Below are 23,476 nucleotides of genomic sequence, written 5' to 3' on the forward strand. Positions count from 1 at the left end.
GAGCGGGCACTGCAGGGAGCGAGGTATACGATAGATGTACATCTGCATCACAGCATACCATCTTGCTCTTCACTGTTGCTTGTAAAACACTGCGTCCATTATACGTTATTACTACATGTAGGCATCCAGCGTTGGTAAAGATTCCTACTCAACGACAAAACCCACCAACACCTCGCTAATCCAGACAGCATGATCATACACTCAAACAGCTCAGTCGACATTTTCCTTCGTCGGCGCAAAGAGCGGACTTCTTCGCGGACTGCCCGTTCTACTCCGTCCCAGCGAGCTCGGCGCAGGCGATAGTCGTTCACGACTCTCGGTCCGCACTGTCAGACCCCCGCGGTCGAAGGGCATGATGCCCAAACCAGCTGCACCACCTGAGGACTCGGAGAAGTAGCCTTTCTTCGGCGAAGGGCGCGAGACGTCAGGAGACAGTCCTCGAGTAGCAGGTGTAGCCCAGCCCGAGCTTCGCCCCGTGCGGCTGTGACTACTGCTGCTGGAGTCGGAGTAGTGAGTGTCGTCTGACGGGACATCAGCCAGCTCGAAGTCGTCCGGGTTCGCAGCGTCTTCGAGCACGCGTTCGTAGGAAGGCGAGTGATTGCCGAAGAACTTGCCGCCTAAGAAGCCGTTGGCAGCGCCTTTCCGCCACCTTGAGCGCGAAGGCGAAGGTCGGCGACCTGTGACTTTGTGCCAGAGCGATTGCCGCCGCTCACGGCCACAGAGGAGGTACATCGCTAGTGCGAGGATGAGGAGGAAGATGAGAAGGCCTGGGATGCGGTGGGAGGGGCTAGAGCCGAGGAGGCGGTCGTGCCAGTCTTTGCTGCCCGTGGAACTGCTAGATGTTGACGACGGTTCGGCGAGCTCTCCGCTAGGGTGTTGGAAGTCAGGTGGTAGTTTGCTGCCGGGTAGGTTGCTGCCGAAGCCGACTGCCATCGCGTTCTTGGCTGGTGGCATTTGGGAGGATGCGTACAGTACCATTTTGCCGAGCGTCCAGCTCACATCCGTTCCATCGATCTTGTTTACCGCTTGGAAAGGATCCAGGAAGCCTTTGTCGGCTGCACTGTCGACAAGCTCGGTCGTTTTGTTGGACTCTCCACTTATCGGGTGATGGCCTTGCTCCAGGCCAACACGGGGTACACCGATGCCGTCGTGCAGCATGTTGATCACCCAGCTGGCTTTGAAGCAAACCTCTTCTACCGTCTTCTCGTCCACCTTGCGACCCCATGTTTCCTTCTCGATATCCTTCTCCAAGTCATCCCAATTCCGTGAGCATAGTTCGGAAACCTGCTTCTGATAGCTCTCAAAATCGTATGCACGGTCTTTGTGTGCCATGGCGAAGATCTCGTGCGTGGTATGCCAGAACTCAGACACACCGACAAAGTGGTTGACGCCAAAGTCAATGGCAGGAGTGTGGACGCCACTGAGCAAACATGGAGGGTCATCGCATTTCTTGTCCTTCTCGAGGAGTGGGAAAGTACTCCTAACGCACTCTGAGAACTTTCCGGTGCCAATGAGGTGGGTTTGTTTGCCAGTCGCATCGGACGAGCCGGGCTCAATCTCCTCCCCGGTAGGCTTGATCATGAGTCCAACCGGTAGACAAGGGTCTGGGACTTCACGTTCTCCTGGTGATGCCTCTAGCAGGTGCTCCACATACCGCCGCCGAGCTTCGTTCACGCCAAACCGCAGCCATGTTGTCACAAATACCTCATACTCCAGCGCCTCTCCCTCCACCGTCCGTAACCTCAGCAGTTGCAAATCATTGGCATGCTTCTCCGCCTCAGTTGCATTCGGCGCGAACGCAATCTGCGCAGATGCGCCGCCCATGTCCAGAAACCCATACGTATGATGCCCGTCGCCATGTCCATTTTTCTCCGGCTTGTCGAAGCCATCCAGCAGGTAGTTGGCCGCTATCCATCCATACAGCCCTTCCGTCTCTCCTGGTATGACTTGGATATGCAGCCCGCAATCCGGTAGTTGGAACTTCGAATGCTGCTGGAAGTACGAGCAGACGTTCTCCAGAACCGCCTCCCGCTGGTCTATGGGCAGCAGTCGCATGCCCGCCGTCGCCAACAAGAAGATAGGCGTGTTCTCGATCTCGTCCTTCGGCACCGTCTCTTGGGCGAACGCAACTAGCTCTTTCAGGTGCTCCTCGCCCACCCGCTCTGGCTTGTCGCCGAACGTCGAGATGCCCGGTTTGACTTTGAAGTTCCATGATTTCTTCGTCTCGATCTTGGGCAGTCGGCCCAATTCCTTCGTATTTTTCTTGCCCTTCACATACTCGGCGGTCTTGTAGCGGTAGACGTAGACTCGGCTGCCGCTGCTCCCAGCATCCAATACGACTCCATATCTATACTTGTGGCCCATGATGTTGCATGACCTCGGATTTGCGACGCACGATCGCTGGCCTGCTCAACAATCCGGTAAAGTCTTCACAACATCAACAGTGCGTGTCAAGATCGAGAGAAGCACAACACGTCTTCGATGCGCCAGATGTAGAAGGCCGCGCAACCAACGCCGAGCGCTTGACGTGCGTCGGCTCCACAACCATTGAGTTTCCTATTCATCCCTGTGTCGATCCATCCATGGTCTTGTCACGAATTCGCTGCCAGACCAAAATGAATTGAACGAAGTCGAGATATCCAAGGTATCTAGGTAGAGGTCTATCGTCTAATCATATCACCACAAAAACGTCTCACTTCTCCAACAAGAACTTCAAGAACGCCGCCCCAACAGCCGTGCCATCGTGATGCTTCTGTACTCTGCTCATGCCTTCGTTGTACATCTCGTCGTTGAAGATACCCTGGTCGTGTCTTCGTTGCAGCAGCTCAGACACAACCTCGCCGTTGAACTCTGGGTGTCCCTGCACGGTCATGAGGCGGTTCTTCACGTACATGCCTTGCACTTCGCATCGATCTGTGTAGCCAAGGTGCTCGACTTCCGCTGGCCATTCGAAGACGATGTCTTGGTGCATCTGGTGGATATTCTACCCACAGCATTAGCATGGAGATACGCAGCAGCCGAAAACACCTTGACATACCAAATCTTCAAGTCCAAACAACTCCTTCCCTCGCCCGGTCAATGCAACCTTGACTACACTGACCTCCCAGCCCTTCTTGCTCCGATCGACCTTGACGTCCATTGCCCGTCCGATGATCTGGTGCCCGAAGCATACACCTATCAGTCTTACTCGCTTCTGCTTCAAAACTTCTCTCGTGAATTCGACAAGCCGTAATATCCAAGGGTCATTGTCGAATGAGTTGAATTCTGTCCAAGCCATGCCGTCCCGTCAGCCAAACCGTGCTATCGACTGCCTTGCGCCCAGTACAGCATGACAGAGGATCTCTCACGTACTGCTGCCAGTAAGAAGTATTCCGTCCACATTCTCTAGTTTAGGGTACACCTCCTTCTTCACCACATCAAAACTCGAGATCTCCAGCTCAGGCTTCTTTCCGTGATCTGACTCTGCCAGTCTCTTTGCTCCATTCTGAAGCAGCTCTGTAAACAGCCCGCCATATGACCCGTACTTCTCTTTCGTCTTGCCAACGGGCTCATCACACTCGAGAATAGCGATTCGGAGGCGCGGGACGATCATCGTTGTGTAGGTCGAGGCAGTTGGTCAGTCGCGGAAGCGTAAGATTCGTGTTGAGACTTGCTGTTAGTAGGAATGTTGTACAGTAGAAGTTGAATTTCAATCGTAACATTCACATGTCATTCTTGCGATAGGGCAACGACTGCTGAGTCAAGCTTCAAGGGTCTCGCGTTGTTCCTGGCGGTTGATGTTCTCGCGACATTGATTGTAGTCCAGCGGCTTTCAACCATCAGAGGTCGTTGATTCGCCTCACCTTTTTCGAGAAGGCGTCAAGGCGATATCATGCAGGCCATCTCTCCTCTCGTATTGACATGTCGCTGCCGACCTGATAGGACATTCTGGACTGCGCTTGCGCTTGGACTCTCTGCCCGATAAAGCAGTCCCATGCGAGGAAAGAGCGACCAACTACCAAAGTGAATTACAGTCTTGACCCTTCTTCTTCATATCACCAACATAGAAGAATCAGATGTGAACAACGCCCTTGCATGGCTAGGAAGACTGCTGCAGCACCGACATCGATCGGAATATGGGAAGCTGAATAGAGCAACCCAACGGCAAGCCTCGTGCCCAGCACGCCGCCGTTATACCAGTGGGGCCGGCTAGACCGGGCTGATTGTGACCACGCGCGGTAATGTGGTAACAGCGTGGGGTTGAGTTTGAATGGTTGGTCGAGTGCGATACGACGGCCGATATATGAAGGTGAGACTGCTCGCCTCGTCTCTTGCTTTTTCCTCTCTTGTGCCTCCTTAAGCTACACACCTCAAGAACGTCTCGTACCACCATCAGACTGTCAGACTCCTCGAGATCTTGACCTGGCACTTTTGCTGCTTGAACACAGTACTCTGTTCGACGACCTTCAGGGCATGTCGGTTACCGTACAACTTACCCAAAGCAAGTCCGGACGTACATTCATCCCGTAAGTCACCTTGTTCCAGCAAGTTTCTCGCAACAAGAAGCTAACAAAGGAACAGGCTTAGTAAAAGTAATTACACCCGTAGTAATAATAGTAAACCGCAATCATGGCGGGCAACAGCACTACTATCGCCACAATCGAGCAGAAGCCAGCCATGAACTCCCTGCCAATGGCCAAAGTGGATTCTGTCATGAACGACGACAGTTCTGCTTTGACCGGCAAGACCACCAATATCGTCACCGAAACAACGCTGCCAACCGACTCGAACATCCGCGTCCTCGGCCTCCATGAATACAAAGAAGCCGCCCTCTCCCTCGCCCTCGCATTCGAGCACGACGACGTATCCCGCTACTTCCTCGACACGCCCGACCGCGCCCACTGGACCAAACAGCAAAAATGGGACCTCCACCTCAAAATCATGGAATACATCACCTACGCGCACCTCCTCAAAGGCCTCGTGCTCAGCGTCGGACCGAACTACGACTGCGTCGCCCTCTGGATGCCGCCGGGCAAGAACATCGACGACTTGCCCACCATTTTCCGCTCAGGCCTCTGGCGTCTCAACTACCTCCTCTCCCACGAAGGCCGGAAACGGTTCTTCTCCGAGTTCTTCCCGCTGCTGCATGATACGAAAGCCGCGGTGCTCGAGGATCGGGATCCGTCGAGTTGGTATCTTGTCTACATTGGCACGAAGCCGGAGGGCAGGGGGAAGGGGTATGCGAGGAAGGTGGTGGATTTTGTGGCGGAGAAGGCGGATAGGGAGGGGAGGGCGTGTTATTTGGAGAGTAGTAATGTGGTGAATGAGGCTATTTATCGGAAAATGGGGTTCGAGGTTTCGAGGAGGATTTATTTGCAGAGGGCGAAGGAGGGGAAGGTGAGGTTGGAGATTATGGTTAGGGAGCCGCGGAAGTGAAAGCTGCAGGTCGCGAAGAATGGCGGTGAAGCTGATGTTGAAGCTTGGATGAGATGGAGATTGTAAGGAAGGGCACTGGAAGAAGGCGCATTTGATCTATGATTACAGTGTCGCAAGCTCGCCTATGCCTGCCAGCTAAGTATATAGCAAGCTCGCTCTATATGCTCTGCTTCAAACGCCAGAACGATGCTGCCTCGAACCTCCACCATCCTTGTTCAGCCGCAAGCTCTTACGGGGCTTCCCAGTCGGGGTTCTAAGAAGACGTGTCAGCACGTATCCACTTTCAAAGGACAGAGACGACTAGCTGCTCACCTTCCGCAGTATACAAACACCCTCCATGACATTCGCCAAGCAGATCCATTCCTCGTCCTCCAACTCCGCACGCTCTCCATGACCAAGCAACACCGGCGTGCTCTGAGTCTGCCATCCGGTGATAGTCTTCGGCCGACCTGCTTGGCCAACCACGTCGACTGCTTGACCAACTCTGACATTGACCTGCACAGGCTTGAGGTCCTCATCCAATGTCACCAGGAAGCGCGGGTGCATTGCTGTGACGAGGTAGTAGAGCAAGTAGTGGTGGTCTCCGAGCACGAAAGCCTTCGGGTTGTCGATGAGTGACATGGTGACAACAAGCAAACCGGCAGCAGCCACACGCGACAGTACGCCGCGGTCGGTGTGGAACGGGCTGAGCGTGAGCGTGCCCTTGCCCATGTGCAACAGACCCTGCGCAATACGCACCATGAAGAGCGCAGAGGGGTCGCGGTGGTAGTACGATGCGAGCTGGCGGAGAAGCTGGGCCAGACGCGCATTATTGGTGCCGGCGCCTAGCATACCCATGGCGAAGATGGCGTTGACAGCGACGTCGATGTCGTTGTCGTGGGAGTAGCGGGAGAGGGTGTCGTAGACTTTCATCTGCGGGTTCGAAGGGCTGATGAGACCCATCGCCAGAGGTACTGCCTTGCGGATGTTGGCTTCGCCGTAGTGCATCAGGTGGCCGAATTGGCGGAGGACCATTTCCTGTCCGACATCCTCGCCCATGGCGACGAGAGACAGACCCATGACGGCGTAGGCTTGAACGAGCTGGTCGCCTTCAACGTCGCGCTTCTCGGTGGCGCCGTTCTCACCCTCTTCCTTCTTGTCATCTTTCTCGTCTTCCTTTTCTTCAATGTGGTCGTTGCAGATATGGAGGAGTTGCTGGAGCTTCAACACTGTGCCCGTGCCAGCCCATGCGCAGATCTCGGCCAGCACAGAGGCGGGCTTGGACATGGGATGCTCGATTGCTTTCAAGGTCTCCAGCACGACGTCGACTTCCTCTTGCTGGTGGAAGTACAGCAACGCCAGGCCGAGGGTCATGAAGCGCGTCCACTTGTCCTTAAGCTGCTTTTCCCGATCTTCGTCGAGGAAAGTCTGGATGATGGCTTCGGAAACGTCACTCTGCGCCGATCCGACGAAGATGAGACCAAGAGATAGTGCGGCCATTGCGGAGATCTGCATTTCGAGGCTTGTGTCCGTGACAAGTGGTAGAAGGGTCTCGAGAAGCTCCTCCTTGTTTGATCCAGCGTATGCGAGCCCGAGACCCATGATGCTTGCGACCTTGACTTGTACAGGCTTGTCTTCAAAGTCACTAAGCAAAGCCAGGGTAGGGTCGCTGTCCAGCCGCACGCCGCTGTTCATGATACCCATTGCCAGCGCAGCACCGGCCTTGACCTCGTTCTCGGGCACGTAGGTGTATGAATCGACTTTGTCCAGACCCATTTCGACGTCCCACAGCAACAACATACCTGCTGAAGCAGCCGTGGACATCATGCCGTCATCTTTCACCTTCCAGGTCCAGCTCTGCTTAACACCACCCTCCACCATCATCAGCTTGTCTTGACCAAACCCAGCGTTGACGAAGGCATTGACAAATGCAGAGGCGAGATTGTGACGAGCGGAGTCAGTGTTTGTGAGGCCGGCGGTTCTTGACGATTCGAGGTGGGATTTGTAGATGTCTTCGGGCACCTTCGGGTCCAGCACATTGAGCTCTTTCGCAAGGGATTTGAAGTGCTCGGGTAGCTTCGTGTTGTTCAAGCAGTCCTGCAGCTCTTGGTCCTCCGCATCTTCGCCTTCGAGCTCAAGGCATATCCGTTGCCGTCCGAGGATGAAGGCTAACTGGCGCTTGATGGCCTTGTCGGAGGTGGATGAGAAGTCCGACTTGATCAGCTCCATGTCGTTGAGTCTGATGGCGAGGGACATAGCTTGGGTGAGCTGGTTGTACTGCAGGTAGATGTCGTGCGCGGTGCGGAGGAAGCGATCGTTGTCGGGGTAGGTGAGGAGAGGAACCATCGAGCCCATGTACAAACATACTCGCCCGTATGTGTTCTCATCAAGATGGTCCTTAATCGATTCGATCATTTCGAGCTCGGAAAGAATGTCGACTGCATCTGCTTCGGCGTTGTGCGAAAGGAAGAAGGGTACGAGCGAGAGGGTGAGTTGGGTGAGATCGTCGGTCTCCTTCTCCTCATCCAGTCGCTTCTCTCGCTCTTCGCCTATCTCGAGCGCAAGATGCCGCATGTACTCGTGACCCCAAGATCCGATGTCAGTCCCTGGCGCAAGCAGCCGGTACTTGAGCGTATCTCGCCTGTCCTCGTCATCAGAGTATGTCATCCCGAGCACCGACAGCGTGTCTGCCAGCGAATCCTTGTTCTCCCCCGCTGGCCACTTCTCGTATGTCTCGCAGAGCTTTGCGTAGTGCGGCCGTAAGAACTTGAGAGGTTTGGGCACGGCGGTCATGGAGCTAGTGCTGGTCTTGATGCTGGTCTTGATCGCCTCCAACGCCGACTTATAGAGCGACGCATCGTCTTCTGTTAGTCGTTCGACCAGCATGTCTAGCTCATCCTTGAGCTTCTGATCCTCCTCGTTCAACTCCTCTGGCTCGAGGTCGCCATCTTTCTTGCTGTCCTTCCCATCTTTGCCATCCTTCCCATCCTTCTCTGCTGTGCCGTTGACGCCGTTGACTTGTTTGGCATCATCCACCTTTCCCTTGCCCTTGTCTTGCGTCTTGCTCTTCTCCTCCTCCTTCGCCATCTTCAACCCCGACGATGGTTACACTGCTGTACCGCGGTTCCCTTGGCCTTGATTTCCCTCTGGGGACCTAGACTTCCCGCTCAAATCAAGCGCTGCTCTTCGTGTTCAGATCCGCGGCGAGCTGGGTGGTTATGGGAGAAGGTGTGAGGATGAAGGTGTTGTTGTATGATGGAGGTGTTCGCTGATGCTTTCGCGTCGTCTGTCGCCTCCAAAGCTTCCACGAGAAAGTGACGCTCGGGCCACTTTCGTCTCCCGAAAAGTCGACGGCCACACTTCACTTTCTAACGTCACATCTGCAATTCTCACATGCCATACATCGTCTCAACCACACGCCCAACCTAGTCGCCTGCACCGTCTACTTCGCCATGAAGCTCGACACGCGCGCGATCCGCTACCTGACCAACGAGGACTGGCGAGTCCTGGCAGCCGTAGGTCCACCACTCTTCGGCAAGCTGCAATGCATGCGCTAACCACATGCTAAAGATGAATACAGGTTGAGCAAGGGAGCAAGAACCATGAGGTCGTTCCCACGCCCCTCATCACCCAAATAGCCGGTCTGCGCGGCGGCAGCGGCGTCCACAAATGCATATCGAGTCTGGCCAAGGTGGGCTTGATTGCAAAGGTCAAGAATGCGCGCTGTACGTCTGATGTATCCTTTGGGCCCAGATCGCATGCTAATTTCAAGGACTGAACATAGATGACGGCTACCGCCTGACATACGGCGGTCTCGACTACTTGGCCCTTCACACCCACCGTCTCCGCAGCACCATCTTCAGTCTCGGCAACCAGATCGGCGTCGGGAAAGAAAGCGACATCTACATCACAGCCTCTCCCACCAACCGCCAACAAGTTCTCAAACTCCACCGCCTTGGCCGCATATCCTTCCGGAGCGTAAAAGCCAACCGTGATTACCTTCGCAACCGATCTACAGGGTCATGGATGTATCTGAGCCGCTTGGCAGCACAGAAGGAGTTCGCGGTTATGAAGGTGCTGCGGAGAGAAGGGTTCGCCGTACCGGAGCCAATTGGCTGGAGCAGGCACACTGTTGTGATGGAGTTCATCGATTCGTTTCCACTGAGGATGGTCGAATCGGTTCCAGAGCCTGGGAAACTGTACGCAGAGCTGATGGATATGATCGTGCAGCTGGCGCGGCGGGGACTGATACACGGCGACTTCAACGAATTCAACATCCTAATCCAGGAGAACACCGTGCCTGCAGCAATGGATGGTGGAGAGGAGAAAGTACAGCTGAGACCGGTACTTATCGACTTTCCACAAGCTATCAGCACGAACCATGCAAACGCGCAGATGTACTTCGACCGCGATGTGGGGTGCGTGAAGAGATACTTTGAGCGGAGGTTCAAGTATGAAGCAGACGAAGACGGACCTTTCTTTCAGGATGCAATGAAGGGTAGTGTGATCGAGCAGAGACTGGACGTTGAGGTAGAAGCAAGTGGGTTCTCCAGAAAGATGGCTAAGGATCTGGAGAGGTACGTGGAGCGGGCTGAGGATGGCGTAGATGAGGCAGAGCAGGCCGATGCCGCGGAGGAGGACGAAGGGGATGTCGAGGACGAAGACGCTGAAGAGGAGGGTGGGGAGGCTGTACTCCCACAGGACCCGCAGGTCGACGATCCGAAGCTCGCTGAGGAGATCGGCGGACTTTCTCTGGGTGATGATCTGGCGGTCAAACCTCTGGATCGTGGACGTGACTTCGGCCTGATGCCACTCGAGGTACCCAGCGAGCCTGACATTGCGGCGGAGAAGGTGCATAGCAAGAAGAAGGCGTCTGGTTGGGCTATCTAATGACATGACCGATTACTGTTCACGACTGCGAGCTGCTGAGCGAGGGCGATGTGGTCGCTGAAATGACATCAAACGGAGAGAAGGCCGTTGTGTTGCAAATGCTGTTCTCGATCTCCGCGTCAATGCAGAAGATGCACTCAGGCTGTCCAGGCTTCTCCTTTGGAACGAGTAAGTCACAACTTGCTACTATCCGTCCTCCTCAACCGTGTCCCGTCATCAATCTCCATCTTATCTCCCACAGTCAAGATGCTAGTGACGTTGAGCTGAAAAGCGGCTAGCAAACAGAAAGGGGCTTGGCAGTCTTCCACCGTGACTCGATTTGTAAAGTTTGATGTTGCACAGCGACGCACGACACGACTTAACCAATTTCGCTTCCAACCTTTGGCAAAAACGCTTCTTCTTCGATCAGCGTGCTGCACCACTCCTCCACTCCAAGACACGCGAGAGCAGCACACGCAACGCCCATTCTCCACACCTCAAGTCAAACGAAACAACGCCGGCAGTCATGTCTTCTGGACAGGAAGCTGGTAAGTCTAACCCCTCACACGTCAGTTCCTCTCGTGAAGCAGCTGGCATGGCGGCGGACGGCATGGCGGCGGGAGGACAATCAGGCACGGGCAACGGAGGTACGTCGTCGTTCAGGGGTTCTTACAGAGACGCTCTTGTGAACAACGGGCCTCAGGGGCGGAACGCGGCCAACCAAGGTACAGTTTCGGCTTCAGACAAAGAGAAGGGCAGGGCCGTTGATGAGGTCGGGCCTGATGGCGGCGACAAGTTGGCGGATAGGGTGGGCAAGCTCCGCATCGAAGACAAGCAAGAGCAGGAGCCAGCTGCCACCCCCAACTCTCCGGAGGCCGAACAGCAGGCGACTCTCACGACAAGCCCTTGCAGCGCGGACGGTTCTGCCAAGGGGCCGTCAGCATCGTCTGGCAGCTCCGACTTGAACCCGCAAGCCAGTGCGTTCAAGCCAGTCCCGCCACCCGCGGCTGCATCGTCACCAAGCGCCGGAAAAGTGTTTGAAGCACGCGAGGTCGCATACGGCAACTTGGGGGTCTTTGCAGCCACCCGCATTCCTCGTGGCACACTCATCCTCGTTGAAGAACCGCTCCTCGCGACCACGAGCCTAGTTGCGCAGTCCGTGTGGGTCCCGTACTGCCAGCTCGACGACTCGGCAAAGGCGGCTTACGACTCGCTGTTTGCCTGTGCGCCTGAACACCTCGACCTCGAATACATTAGCCGCACATGCTTGGTTGAACAGCACCTGCTTGCAGACGAGCTTGGAGTCAGGTCCATCGTTGCCAAGCACGTCCGCGTCATGAGCATCTTCATGAACAACAACATCCAGACGCCATTCGGCCAGTTCTGCATCTACGTGATTGCTTCTCGCTTCAACCACTCCTGTGTGCCGAACGTGTACCAGTCATGGAACAGTACCACTAAGCAGCTCCAAGTCCATGCTGTTCGAGACATCGAGCCAGACGAGCAGCTCTACGTCACCTACCTCGGCAGTCAGGGGAATTACTACCTTCGGTCCCAGCGCATCGAGATCCTGCGTTCGAACTTCGGCTTCACCTGTCATTGCAAGTCGTGCGCGGATCCGACCAACAAGTCAGACAAGCGTCGTGAGAGGACTGCCTTGGTGGGTTGGGGTCTCGAGCAATTCGAAGCAGGGATAGACGGAACCAGCAACCAGTACATCCCGAACAACGCCGACATCGCGCTGCTGCAGGCGAAAGATTTTATTGCGCTTCTGCTCAATGAAGGCATCCACACGCTCGATCTCGCCAAAGCCTACCACACGGCTTCCGTACGTGCGCTTGCGGTAAAGGACTTCGACAAAGCGATCGATTTCTGCCACAAGGAGATCGAAGTGGAGCGCAACTGCCTGGGCGTGGAGCGGGAGGGGTTGTTCACCATGAGGATGGCGGCTGAGTGCTGGAGGGCCGAATTGCTGTACCGTATTCGCAACGAGGCGGGATACGAGCAGGCGATTAAGTACATGACTGAGGAAGAGAGGGAGACGATCGAGGGAGCGGTGGAGGGAGCGCAAGAGGAAGGGCGGAAGAAGCACAAGAAGAGCAAGCGCAAGCCTAACAAGAAAGGTCAGGGGGAGGTGACCGGGTGGGAGCAGGGCGGAGGTCAGGGCGGGGAGACGTCGGCGCCGCCCTCCGGGTGGTGAACTGGTGGAAGGGTCGCGTGGGGTGCGGTGTGGCCTTGTGGGAGTGTTGGTGGATTGGAGAAAGCGGGGTCTTGGAGGGGGTTAGGGGCTGAGGTTGTGCCGTGTTCTTCGAAAGCGAAAGGCTAGGATATGGTGAGAGCACTGCCGTTGTGGGCTTGAATGCTGTCGCGCTCCGTGAGAAGGATTGTCCTGCGTTCTGCGGAATGTAACTATTGAGAGGTGTTCTTGTACTTGATTCTGCCGCTCTGTTTAACGCCACAGCCGCCCAGCATCGCTTGCGCTTAGTTTGACCTCACTTCTGCAAGCGCTAAACGCCCGTGCCGCGCAAACGCGCTGTCAAGCGCGCTCTTCTCCTCCCTCTCTTCTACTTGTCATACAATGTTTCTCTTGCATGCAAAGCATTTCTGAGCCCCCAAATATGCGAACCAGTGCGCTCTTTCCCCCGGAGATCGCTGGGGATGAGTCCTTCGACCAATTGGCGCGGAAGCTGGCGACGTACGTTCTTGCCTCATGCGCTTGAGCGGCGGCTAACGAGTGCTATAGGTATGTCACGAAAGCTATAGAGTCTCCGCATAGCTTCGATGAGCTGAAGAAGGTCGTCTACGGACGCTCGCTGAGGCCATTGGTGAGGTATCTGGTGGATGGCGTCCATCATGAAGGCGTTGTTTCCGCGCTGCTGTATGTTCCTACCCAGCGCTCCGCTGTGAAAGCTGTGGGCTGCTTATGGAATTCAGAAGAAATACTGACTTCAAACAGAGCACTCCGCTGGCGCTTTTCGACATGCGAGGATGATGATGACCGAGGCGTCAATGAAACGAGGGCAATGGCGTGTGAGATCGTGGCATGGCGATTCGTCGCTCACTTGACCGAGAGAGAAGCCATTGACTACCTGTGTACGGAGCTACCACTGTCCAAGGAAGGGTTCCAGAGTGCGGACTCTGAGACGGCAGAGAATGGCGACAGTCAAACTCAGCTCGATGACCCTGATGAACGTACACCACTTCTTGATGGAACGGAGAACGAAGACACTAGCCTCTATGACGAAGACCGGAATACTGCGGAGTTGTCATCCGACTCATTGGCAGCCCAGTTTGTAAGCCTCAACGCCCTGGAGATTGCTGCTGTCGTTGAAGCGAAGCACTTCATGGGCGAGAAGTCGATCCAGCGGGTCATCAACGGCATCTGGAACGGCGACATCATCTTCTGGGACTCCATAAGTATGCACTCGACGAAGAAGGCCCGGCTCTACAACAGGAATAAGTCGGATCCATACTGCCGCCTGCGAGTGCCGCTGTACCTTAAAGTCTTCGAAGTCCTCTTCTTCGTCACTCTGCTCGCAAGCTACTACGCCGCGCTCATCCCGAAGCAGTCCGAGCGCTTCATGCCTGCGGAGTGGTTGCTCTACATCTGGCTACTTGCATTCTCATACAACGGTGAGCCGAGACCTGTCTTAGGAGCGAACGTGTCGATACTGACCTGCCATCCACAGAATTTGGAGAGTTCTGGGACGCTGGCTTGACGTTCTACACCACTGACTTCTGGTCAAGTTGGGACCTGTAAGTAAAATGACCAATGTTGCGTGATGCCACGGACACAGCTAACGTAAAGCCAGCGGCATCATTGCCACCGGTTTGGCTTCCTTCATCAGCAGGATGGTTGGCATCTTTGGTGACAACGAACGAGCAACCACTGTATCCTTTGATATCCTGTCGGTTCAGGCGCTGTTTCTTGTCCCTCGGTGGGTCGACTGATTTAATCGCCTGCATTCTCGCCTACAGACATTTCACTGACTTCTTCTACAGGGTGTTCTCTATCCTGAGCTTGCATCCATACTTCGGCATGCTGCTTCCGGCACTCAAAGAGATGGTACGACTTTCGACATCGAGAGGATATAACGATCACTGACAGTCTTCCAGACAAAGGACTTCATGAGATTCATTGGGCTCGTAGCGATACTCTATCTCGGTCAGCATCTCGTCGTTGTCGTTCCACTTCATGGAGCTAATGTCAACAGGCTTCGACACCACTTTTACCTTCCTCGCTCGAGGGACGTACTCTTTTGCGAAGATGAACTGGCTGCTTGTCAAGGTCTTCTTTGGTTCAGGTTATCTGGTAAGCAAGGATGTACTACCTGCTCGATGGAGATCGTTCGTTGACACCTGAGGTAGTAAGTCCAACAAGCTCGAAATTGATTGCAATTCTCACGGCCAGGAACACTTCTGACGCTACTGCAGTGGCTTCGTGAGTTTACCCAGTAATGGCATTTTGGAGATTAGCTGACAACAGCTTTAGGACGTTGCAGACCAAGTAAGGAGACGAAGTACTCTCGGACATCGACCGATAGAACTGAACGATTGCAGATCTCACCCATTCTCGGACCGCCACTCATGTTGGTGTTTGTCTGCCTGACCAACATTTTGTTGATCACCTCGTTGATCTCCTTGCTGTCCGCAAGCCTGAACCGGGTACGTACTCACGTGATGTGTTTCAGCGTCTCATTAGCCGCCGGGATGACATCGATTGGCTGACATCCTCCGCCGACACACAGGTCATGGAGCATGCTCGAGATGAGTATCTCTTCGTGTATGTAGCGCCCCTTTGCTGCGCATCAAGCAGCAGTGCCTTGTGTGGCTTGAGTGCAGGCTAACGGACACAGGTATTCGGTCTATGTCCTGGAAGCCGCGACCTCCAATCGCTTGACCTACTTCCTACCTCCACTGGTAAGTTTCACGTATTTCTGTACGCATGAGTGTGCCGTCATTCGGTATAATGGCCAGATGCGTTGGTAATGCACACTGGCCGCCTTCACCAGCATATTGCTACCTTGGGGGTGTCTGGTCCGCTCTCCAGCACCCTCGACCTGAGCCACGACCGCAGGCAATGCTGGAGGGTCGTTGTCGTCGAATGGAAACCGTCGTTGGGCAGGCAAGGCCTCTCTGCGGGCGCAACCCTGTTAAGATGGCTCTCAAATCTGCAACACGCAGTGGAGCAACGCCTCGATGCGGAGTACAAACACGAAAGACGCCTCGCTGATAACCCTGCACAGAATCTGGTACCGATGGTGTTGCGACCGCTAAGATTGATTCTCGGAGCAGAAATTCTGAGGTCTCTGAGGATTGTCTTGCTGAAAGGGACCCACGTTCCGTTCGTCGCGCTAATTCTCGCTTACGAGAACGGGCGGCTATACCTTAATCAACGCCGCAACGCTAACTCATCTTCTCGATCTCTTCGAGGCCCAAATTCGCCAAAGGGTGTTCACGGCTCGTTAGCGGCAGTTCGCAAGCCAGCATTATCAAAGCGACCTTCTCCACCATTGGAGCGCGAGGCACGCACCGGCAGAAAGCCGATGGCACAACCAGACCCACCGGCGGCTCTGGAGACAGAGGAAGATCTGGGTGCCGCGGTGGCTGCGTTACAGATGCAACTCGAACATGTCGCTTTGATGATTGCGAAAAGGAAGGAAGCAAATCCTGCCTAAGGTTCAGAGACAGCCGCCGATGCCCATGACTTTGCATGAAATCGGACGAATAACAAGCATTTCCGCGCATGCTTATGCATGGGACATGCATGGGAAGACTGATCTGCCGTGTCGGGACATTGGCTGGCAAAACGGCCGAGCACGTCAGAGTCAACTCGAGAAGCAGCGATGGACAAAGTCTTGTGTCGGTTCCGCCTCGATGGCACGCTAATTGGCGCCCAAGCGAACAACGCGGAGACGGCGCTGTAGTTTCTGCATAGCCGTGCATAGCCACGGGCCTAGCAATGCGCCTGCACCGTCAGTGGCCGCTAGGATGAGAGATGCTTGATGGCCGCCAGTACTGCCTGGTTGGTGTGGGTCATCCTAGATGGCCGGGGTTGCTCTGCTCGCAGCGTCCCGCAGCGTCCGCGGTGCCATATGCCTACTCTGCGCCATGAATTGAAGAAGTATGCTGTCCTCTCTGGCCTCACCAAATAACCGCTCTTTTTCTCAACGAACACTGCCTCTTCGTTTTTGGCATCAAATCACTCGTTTTCCTTGACGTTCTTACGCCGCACACTTTCTGATGATTGCTATATCTTCCATTCCGTTTCGGGTCACGCAGACCTGCATCAACCAGACAGATCTTGGACGCCATGAGTTACTTCCCGAGCGGTGATATACCCATACCTCCATCTTCGCACTTCACGACTCCGCAACAGCAAGCTTGGAACGAGGACAATGTCTCCGCGGACTACACATACGCTTACCAGCAGCAATCGCCGTACAGGACTGGCCGCCTGTATGGCCTTGGTCTTCCTTACTTGCCGGGTACCGCTGCTCAGTCATATTTGGAGATGGGCATGGCACGCGACCCGGCTCCTTTGACCTGGCCAAGTCAATTCGGCGTCGCCCAGCCAGCCCCGTTCTATCGACAACGGGTTCAGTCACAGCAATGGAACGATGGCAGCTGCAATCCGCTTTCCACCTTGATGCCTGACGCACTCTGGGACCATGCCCAGCTTGCCCCTCGTCAAGCAGCTGTTTACGATTGCTCGCCCGCCGTGTCGGAGTATGTCCCAAGCTCGCACGCATCGGCTGTGTCCTCTCCATATGCGCGATCAGACAGTGTTCTGCGCTCGGCCGACTCTCCACAAATCAAAGTTGAGCAGTCAACAGAGCCGTCAATACCACGAATCCAATACCCAGCTGAGAGAGCATATCGAACTCGAGAGCTGGTAGTGAATCCTGGAGACCTTATCATGCAACCTCCCGAGGACGTCAAGCCTGAGCCTGCAGAAGTAGCTTTCCACTCTTCTGACGGTGCTCTCGGATCACCAGTAGCACGAATAGGTCGTCGCAGAGCATCATCGGAGGACGAAGGCAGGGACAGGAAGAAGCGAGCATACACGAACCCAGAGACGGCCACCTGCTCCTGCGAGCAGTGCGGTCAGCTCTTCCAGCGAGCCTATAATCTTCGAGCGCACATGGAGACGCACGATCCTCACCGGAGCCATCCACATTTGTGTCCTTACAGCTCTTGCGACAAACGCTTCGTGAGGCGGACAGACCTTGTAAGGCACCAGCGAAGTGTAAGTTTCGCAGGCAGCATGACGTGTGAGCCATCACTGACTGTTCACAGGTACACCTCAAAGAGCGCAACCATGTCTGCCATCGCTGTGGCAGCTCGTTCGCGCGCAGAGATACACTGAGGAGGTATGCGATGCCTTCTAATCTCTCATCTGCACGATCGCTGACGTTTCTGCCAGACACGAGGACGACGGCTGTCCGCAACGACTAGACGTCAAGAAGCGCCCTTCCCAAAGCCGCCGGGCTTCGAGCGCATCAATGGTGAGGAGGTCAACACAACGGTGGAAACGAGAAGACTCTTCCGCGCCACCGAGTTCGTGGGATCAAGTCCCGGAGTTCGTCGGCTAGAGCAACAATCGAAAGCGCTCGCCTGACGATCAATAGACGGGAGGAATCATTGCAGCGGCTCGATCTCGCTTGAGCGGCCGTCGGTGTTTTGGGTAGAGCATGGACTGGCGTCAAATTGGAGAGGCAAGAATTGATTGTTCTTTTAGCGAATCACAAGACTAGATTTGAAATGATTTCACAATCACCATGTTGGAAGATCGCAACTTGGTTGGAATGAAGAAGGGCACGCCCACGACATTGTTCCGTCTGCCGGCCGTTGGGTTGTGTCCCTGCGACCGCTGCGATTCAAGCTCGGTGTTAGACCAAGCTAAGAGAATGGCGGCGCTGGGGTGGTACGACGTTCCGTTCTCCCCGTGCCAGGTTTATCGAAGCCCAGACCACATGTTCTGCTGTTCTAAGCGCCCGATGGGAGGCCTTGATCTCTGGACACATCGTCCTGATTTCATAGTATATGGTATGACTACAACAAGGCGAGCAGACGGAGCTGGAATTGTTCACAGCTGCGCTCTGCATACTCTCTATGCTCCGACCGCAACATGAAACCTCTTGGCTTCAATACAGCTTGGCCACCTTTGGCGTTGGCTTGACTGCTCGGGAGTCACGCCACTAGATCGAAACCTCTGATTTGCTCGTAAGAACGACTCACGATGCTGTGTATGGGGCAATACGTATTGGCATACTTGGCGGTATGGCAAGGCTACGAGGCTACGAGGCTACCAGGTCGTGCTGGCATATAAGAAGGGCCACCGCAAGCGGGGGCAGCCAGCCTCGCGTCTCTTTTGACTCCAAACCTTTCGAAAATCCGCTGGACTGCCACTTGAACCATCTCATCTCTCCAAAGAAGGCTGAGAAAGTAGCAACATGAAGCTCCTTCTACTCGCACCACTCTTCTTCGCAGCCTCGACTTTCGCTGTCGCCGTCGACACCGACTGGGGCAACACTCTCGACGAGTTCCTCCCGGATGCCGCATGGAAACGCAGCAACCTCCCCCATCTCGATACTTTCGAAGACCAGGAGGCGTTCGAAGTCGATGGCAACGCCGAACCGCTCGACATATCTCTCAACCGCAGGTCCACAGAGGCTCTCTTCGACACCCTCGACACCAGAGCTTCCTGTACCTGCACCGGGAAGTCTTGCTGTCCGAACTGGAATCGATGCTTCAACGTCCCGAAGAACAAGTTGAGGTGTTGCGCGGTGAGCCTGCAGACTGTGGCTTGCAAGAAGCCGGCGAGCTGCTGTTACAATGGATGTTGCAAGTCCGGGTACAAGTGCTGTATCACCAACGGAGGCGTTTACTTTTGCGGGAAGGGCGGGTGCAGTTGACGAAGCGTCATGTCTAGCATCCTAGCGTAGTGGTCGAGTCACCTACTAACCTAGGAGGAGGCGGTCCGGGAAGGAGACGTCGTTGGAGTATATTGGTCCAAGCAGGTTTATTGATCTAGTACTTCATTGGCCTTTTTCTGGTCCTCAATCATCCTCTCTGTCTCACTGAATCATCTTACTTGCCATGTCGAGGTTGGCTGTTGGCATCGCCTGAACCTCTAAGCCGAGATGGTCCAGCAACCTCGCGAGGCCGTCCGATGCATCGTTCTTGTGAACTCTTCCCAGGGCCAGGCGGCTGTCGTGTGCCTATCGTTATCGACTGCAAGCATTCGCTTGCCCTTCTCATCAGTAGTCCATGCAAATACAGACACAACCTCCTGTGGTCACTCATTCACTTTCTCCACGCATGTGACAATGCGGGGACAAGGTTTTCGCTTATCGTGCGCTAGTGTTCGTCATCGTTGTGGCCTACGCTTCTTCGATCATCACCAGTAGCATCACTTCTATCTCGCCTTGCAAACACAATCTGCAACATCAGATCGTCGAGTTCCACCAAAACAACATCCCGACCTTTGACAAGAAGCGAGAAGGCCTCACATAGTCACCTAAGACACCGCGCGAAGCCGCAATGGCGAACAACTCCTCCCCCACCAACGTCCTCTCCACCACATCACTGAGCCGCTACATGGCCCAGTCGCTCCCGCGAGACGCCTCACCACAACTCAATAATGCCTTCGATTCCATCGCACTGGCTGCACATGCGAGCATGCTAGCAGTCGGCTTCCGCCTTGTTGGCCTGGGGGAAGACCACCGCATCGAAGCCGACTCAGATCCGTCAAACCCGCAACCTTTACCCTCAGAATGGAACGCCAACAGCGGAAGCTACAGCTTCAGATATGCTCATACCCAGAGTAGCATGCAATACCTGCTCAAGATCAGCAGGATGGCCAACAAAGCGATTATCATGGGCATGGGAATGGGCGACGACAAGACTTGCAGTTTCGACATCACAGCACGAGATTACGTGTCAGAGGGCAATCTCCCAGCCACCCCGGTATCAGAAGAGAAGAACCAAGAGGAGGCGAGCAGAAGTCTGACGGATGTGTTCATCTCAGCTGGCAGGTTGAGCGATTTTGGCAGCATGATGCAATTGAACGTGATTCAGAAGCTCATACCGAGCTTGCAAAAGGAGGGCTACGAGGAGAATAGGGCAGGACAGTCATCACGAACAGACCCACAACGCCCGCGCGAGCCTCAACAACCTATCTACGACCCACTACGAGACGATCGAGATCCGCCAGCTCGGCCACGGCCACTCCACGATCCGCTTGCGATGCCACCACGCAGACCGATACCAGAGCCGATGCCTGGGTTCGAGGACGAATACGAGACACTGCGTCCGCCTCGAGGTGGAGTGCCTGGACCTGGCCTGCCCCATTACGGCGACAGAGACTTGTACCCGCAAGGGCTGGGACCACGCGATCCAATGTATGGCGGTGTGGGGCCAGGGCTAGCACGTCCAGGCGGTGGAGGTGGGATGCATCCGACGTTCGACGATCCGCTGTTCGCAGGGCAAGGGCAAGGAGGCTACGACCCGCGAGCGCCGCCGGGAAGCAGATATGATCCAGTCGGGCCGGGCATGGGTGGTCATCCACGCGGTGCTGGGATGGGTGGCAGGCCGCCAGGAGGTGGACCACCTAATCCATTCGGCGGTTTCGGAGATGGAGACTTTATATGATTACGGCGACGAAGCTTGCTGCATGATGTAGTTAACATTGAGTAGCTGACAAAGGCTGTATCATACGATGTCCCATGTCCTCTCTAGCGAAATCCCGCTCATGGCCAGTCCTCTTGCTGATCACCAGCTCATGTCGCTGCTCGCCCTCATCACTTTGCTCGTCGATGCGCTCACATATCCAGCTATTGCACGCTGCGTCTACGAGGCCCGTCTCCCACCATGAACCTTGCGAGATGCTGCTTCGACCTCTCCTTCTTCAGATTGTCCTTGCCACAGTTCTCGTAAGTGTCCAGTGCTTCCACCACCTCAGCCGTGAAGCCAACGACGCCTTCGAACATGGAAAAGATCTCCTGGAATCCTTTGGCGCCATCTTCCTGCCGTACCTGATCCGCCAGTTCTTCGGCCATCAGAGTGCGAAGGGGTGAGCCTGGCACAGTGTTTTCGAACGCGAGTTTTGCTGTTCGGAGATCTAGCACGTTCGTCTCCAGGTGGACAATGATTTCCAGCATCAGGTCGTCCTGGAAATCCTTGATATCGTACTTGTCGCCCATGATCCAGGCTTGAACGAATGTCTCAGTGCGAAAGTTGCAGCGCGGAGTTGGCACATTGCCCTTGGCCTTCCACCAAAGCAGCATGATCCAAGAGCCAGCGTTGTCGTCGGGGAAGCGAAGTGTGTCTGGAGGGTCGCCTCCGAGATGCTGATGTTGCAGAGCTTTTACAAAGACGGGGGACGTGTTGATAAGCGTCGACTCTGGGATTTGGCAGGCGTCCGTGTTCTTGCCAATGTATACGTCTATGATGCGGTCGACTCGAAGGCCCCTGCGAAGTAAGGTGTCAGTTCACGAAGACCAGTAGAGCTGGGAACCGACTCACGCCACGAAAGCCATCATCTCCAGGTGCGATGGCTCAGAGCTTGTCGCGCCTGTTGTGTTCGCACTGTCTTCTGCCATTATGGTTGCGGGCAGACTGGAATGGATCCTGAATAGGCGGAAAGCCAAACCAGTAGTCCAGTAGTGAAGTTGCGATGAACGCCAGATAGTTCGTTCTCTTTCGAGAGCGGCAGACATGACCCACGCGCTTGTTCCAACGTCACTTCATCTAAGCATTCGCTCATTGAGATGGGGTTTCTCGGATTGCGGTGATACACCGAGCCTCCTCTTACCAGCCGTCTCAAATACTGAAAATGCTGTGCTCAGAAGCATCAGCAAATCTCCACAGCCCACTCTCCTCTGCCGCCTTCTTCACACTGTCCACCTCATCCATTTTCACAGCCCGATTGATCTCCTCGTACCTCACCTGCTTCTTCCCCTGCTCACCAGCAGCCTGTCCACCCGGCTCTACCATCCCCTCTGCAACATCCTCCGCTCTGCCAATCCTCGACCGCTTCTCCTTTCCAACATGCGCACGCGGGTGATACTGATCCATAATGTGCACATAGAGATCCTTGCTCACGTTCTCGGAGAGCCACCGAACAATGTGCTTGCCTTCCTCCTCGAAGCCGGGCATGACCAGATGCCGTAGTAGTACACCCTTTTTGGCAATGCCATCAGAGGTGAAGCAAAGGTCACCGACCTGATCGTGCATCGCTTTGATGCTCTCCATCGCGACAGTAGCATAGTCGTCTGCTTTCAACAGCCGCTGGGAAGTTTTGGCATTCCAGACCTTGAAGTCTGGCAGATATATATCAACCAAGCCGTCCAGCAGTTCTATAGAAGCCAGCGAGTCGAACGAAGAGGTGTTGTAGATGATCGGTACTTTCAGGCCAAGCTCCTTCGCATGCAAAATCGACAGAGCGACTTGAGGCACAACGTGCTCCGGCGTAACAAGATTGATGTTGTGCACGCCACCGACGTCCTGGAGCTTGATATACCAGTCTGCGAGTTCCTCAGGCGATAAGTGGAAGCCATTCTTCTGGTGCGCTATGTCGTGGTTCTGGCAGAAGACCTAACGCGGGATGTCAGCAGCAGCTCCCTACGTGATACGTATCTAAGTCGTTCGATAACAGGGAATGCGACGGCTCTTGTGTACTCCATTCAGGAAACTCAAGCGTCTTGCGAGTCTGTTCAACGTCTCGGTCTAACGTCGAAGCAGAGGCACATCGTACAATCCACACTACTCGTCGATGAGACTTACGCATCGTAGATTGCAACCGGAGAAGAAGACGCTGCCACTGCCATTACGCCCTTGAATAGTAGGTTCCTCGCCGAAATGGGGCGCCACCGTGTTTACCACTACGTCACTCCCTATTAAGCATGTCCCAGTTCGTTCGAATCTGTTGACGCCGCAAAGACGAGGGCAGAGGTTACAGTTCCGAAGATGCGCGTACGCCTCGCTACGTTTCCTTGCTTCTTGTTGAGCCGTGAGTAGTTGATATCGCGGGATGTAGGTGTCCAGGAGGAACTGAGGAGCCAGTGCCGACTTTGCGCGGTGTTGCCCACGTCTGAAGGACTGAGCGACAGAATTAATCTGGCTGCAACGAGCTGATCGCAGCACCATGCTGCCTGCTCTTATTCCGAGCATTGTGTGCCATCAGACGCCTTTCGGTAGTGATGACATT

At 54.9% G+C, this 23,476-nt stretch overlaps 10 protein-coding genes across 10 annotated transcripts; 6 read left to right on the forward strand and 4 right to left on the reverse strand.

Annotated features, from left to right (window-relative positions):
- Positions 1–210: 210 nt before the first annotated feature.
- On the reverse strand, positions 211–3,592 carry YND1 (Golgi apyrase; the record flags this gene model as incomplete). Its single annotated transcript, XM_064806418.1, has 4 exons — positions 211–2,347; positions 2,697–2,983; positions 3,038–3,264; positions 3,352–3,592. The coding sequence occupies 4 exons, from the start codon at positions 3,590–3,592 to the stop codon at positions 211–213; spliced, it is 2,892 nt and encodes a 963-aa protein (XP_064655235.1).
- A 1,016-nt stretch (positions 3,593–4,608) lies between these two features.
- On the forward strand, positions 4,609–5,444 carry LTR77_009190 (uncharacterized protein; the record flags this gene model as incomplete). The annotated part of the gene is made up of 2 exons (XM_064806419.1): positions 4,609–5,376; positions 5,400–5,444. 2 exons carry the CDS (start codon positions 4,609–4,611, stop codon positions 5,442–5,444), a joined length of 813 nt encoding a protein of 270 aa, XP_064655236.1.
- Positions 5,445–5,644: 200 nt separating this feature from the next.
- Positions 5,645–8,481, reverse strand: RPN1 (proteasome regulatory particle base subunit; the record flags this gene model as incomplete). The annotated part of the gene is made up of 2 exons (XM_064806420.1): positions 5,645–5,668; positions 5,728–8,481. 2 exons carry the CDS (start codon positions 8,479–8,481, stop codon positions 5,645–5,647), a joined length of 2,778 nt encoding a protein of 925 aa, XP_064655237.1.
- Positions 8,482–8,846: 365 nt separating this feature from the next.
- Positions 8,847–10,284, forward strand: rio2 (Serine/threonine-protein kinase rio2; the record flags this gene model as incomplete). The annotated part of the gene is made up of 3 exons (XM_064806421.1): positions 8,847–8,909; positions 8,975–9,119; positions 9,179–10,284. 3 exons carry the CDS (start codon positions 8,847–8,849, stop codon positions 10,282–10,284), a joined length of 1,314 nt encoding a protein of 437 aa, XP_064655238.1.
- Positions 10,285–10,789: 505 nt separating this feature from the next.
- Positions 10,790–12,463, forward strand: LTR77_009193 (uncharacterized protein; the record flags this gene model as incomplete). The annotated part of the gene is made up of 2 exons (XM_064806422.1): positions 10,790–10,811; positions 10,854–12,463. 2 exons carry the CDS (start codon positions 10,790–10,792, stop codon positions 12,461–12,463), a joined length of 1,632 nt encoding a protein of 543 aa, XP_064655239.1.
- Positions 12,464–12,881: 418 nt separating this feature from the next.
- Positions 12,882–15,941, forward strand: LTR77_009194 (uncharacterized protein; the record flags this gene model as incomplete). The annotated part of the gene is made up of 13 exons (XM_064806423.1): positions 12,882–12,958; positions 13,007–13,141; positions 13,220–13,896; positions 13,953–14,019; positions 14,076–14,201; positions 14,266–14,329; positions 14,380–14,428; positions 14,478–14,575; positions 14,756–14,770; positions 14,824–14,928; positions 15,012–15,046; positions 15,120–15,183; positions 15,510–15,941. 13 exons carry the CDS (start codon positions 12,882–12,884, stop codon positions 15,939–15,941), a joined length of 1,944 nt encoding a protein of 647 aa, XP_064655240.1.
- Positions 15,942–16,576: 635 nt separating this feature from the next.
- Positions 16,577–17,858, forward strand: LTR77_009195 (uncharacterized protein; the record flags this gene model as incomplete). Its single annotated transcript, XM_064806424.1, has 3 exons — positions 16,577–17,512; positions 17,563–17,636; positions 17,690–17,858. 3 exons carry the CDS (start codon positions 16,577–16,579, stop codon positions 17,856–17,858), a joined length of 1,179 nt encoding a protein of 392 aa, XP_064655241.1.
- A 1,951-nt stretch (positions 17,859–19,809) lies between these two features.
- On the forward strand, positions 19,810–20,919 carry LTR77_009196 (uncharacterized protein; the record flags this gene model as incomplete). The annotated part of the gene is made up of 1 exon (XM_064806425.1): positions 19,810–20,919. The coding sequence occupies one exon, from the start codon at positions 19,810–19,812 to the stop codon at positions 20,917–20,919; it is 1,110 nt and encodes a 369-aa protein (XP_064655242.1).
- A 182-nt stretch (positions 20,920–21,101) lies between these two features.
- LTR77_009197 (uncharacterized protein) lies at positions 21,102–21,869 on the reverse strand (the record flags this gene model as incomplete). Its single annotated transcript, XM_064806426.1, has 2 exons — positions 21,102–21,738; positions 21,793–21,869. 2 exons carry the CDS (start codon positions 21,867–21,869, stop codon positions 21,102–21,104), a joined length of 714 nt encoding a protein of 237 aa, XP_064655243.1.
- A 220-nt stretch (positions 21,870–22,089) lies between these two features.
- Positions 22,090–23,415, reverse strand: LTR77_009198 (uncharacterized protein; the record flags this gene model as incomplete). Its single annotated transcript, XM_064806427.1, has 2 exons — positions 22,090–22,863; positions 23,053–23,415. 2 exons carry the CDS (start codon positions 23,413–23,415, stop codon positions 22,090–22,092), a joined length of 1,137 nt encoding a protein of 378 aa, XP_064655244.1.
- Positions 23,416–23,476: the final 61 nt, after the last annotated feature.

This window comes from Saxophila tyrrhenica (genome assembly GCF_035928015.1).
Source record: "Saxophila tyrrhenica strain CCFEE 5935 chromosome Unknown scaffold_17, whole genome shotgun sequence".
NCBI classification, from domain to species: domain Eukaryota; kingdom Fungi; phylum Ascomycota; class Dothideomycetes; order Mycosphaerellales; family Extremaceae; genus Saxophila; species Saxophila tyrrhenica.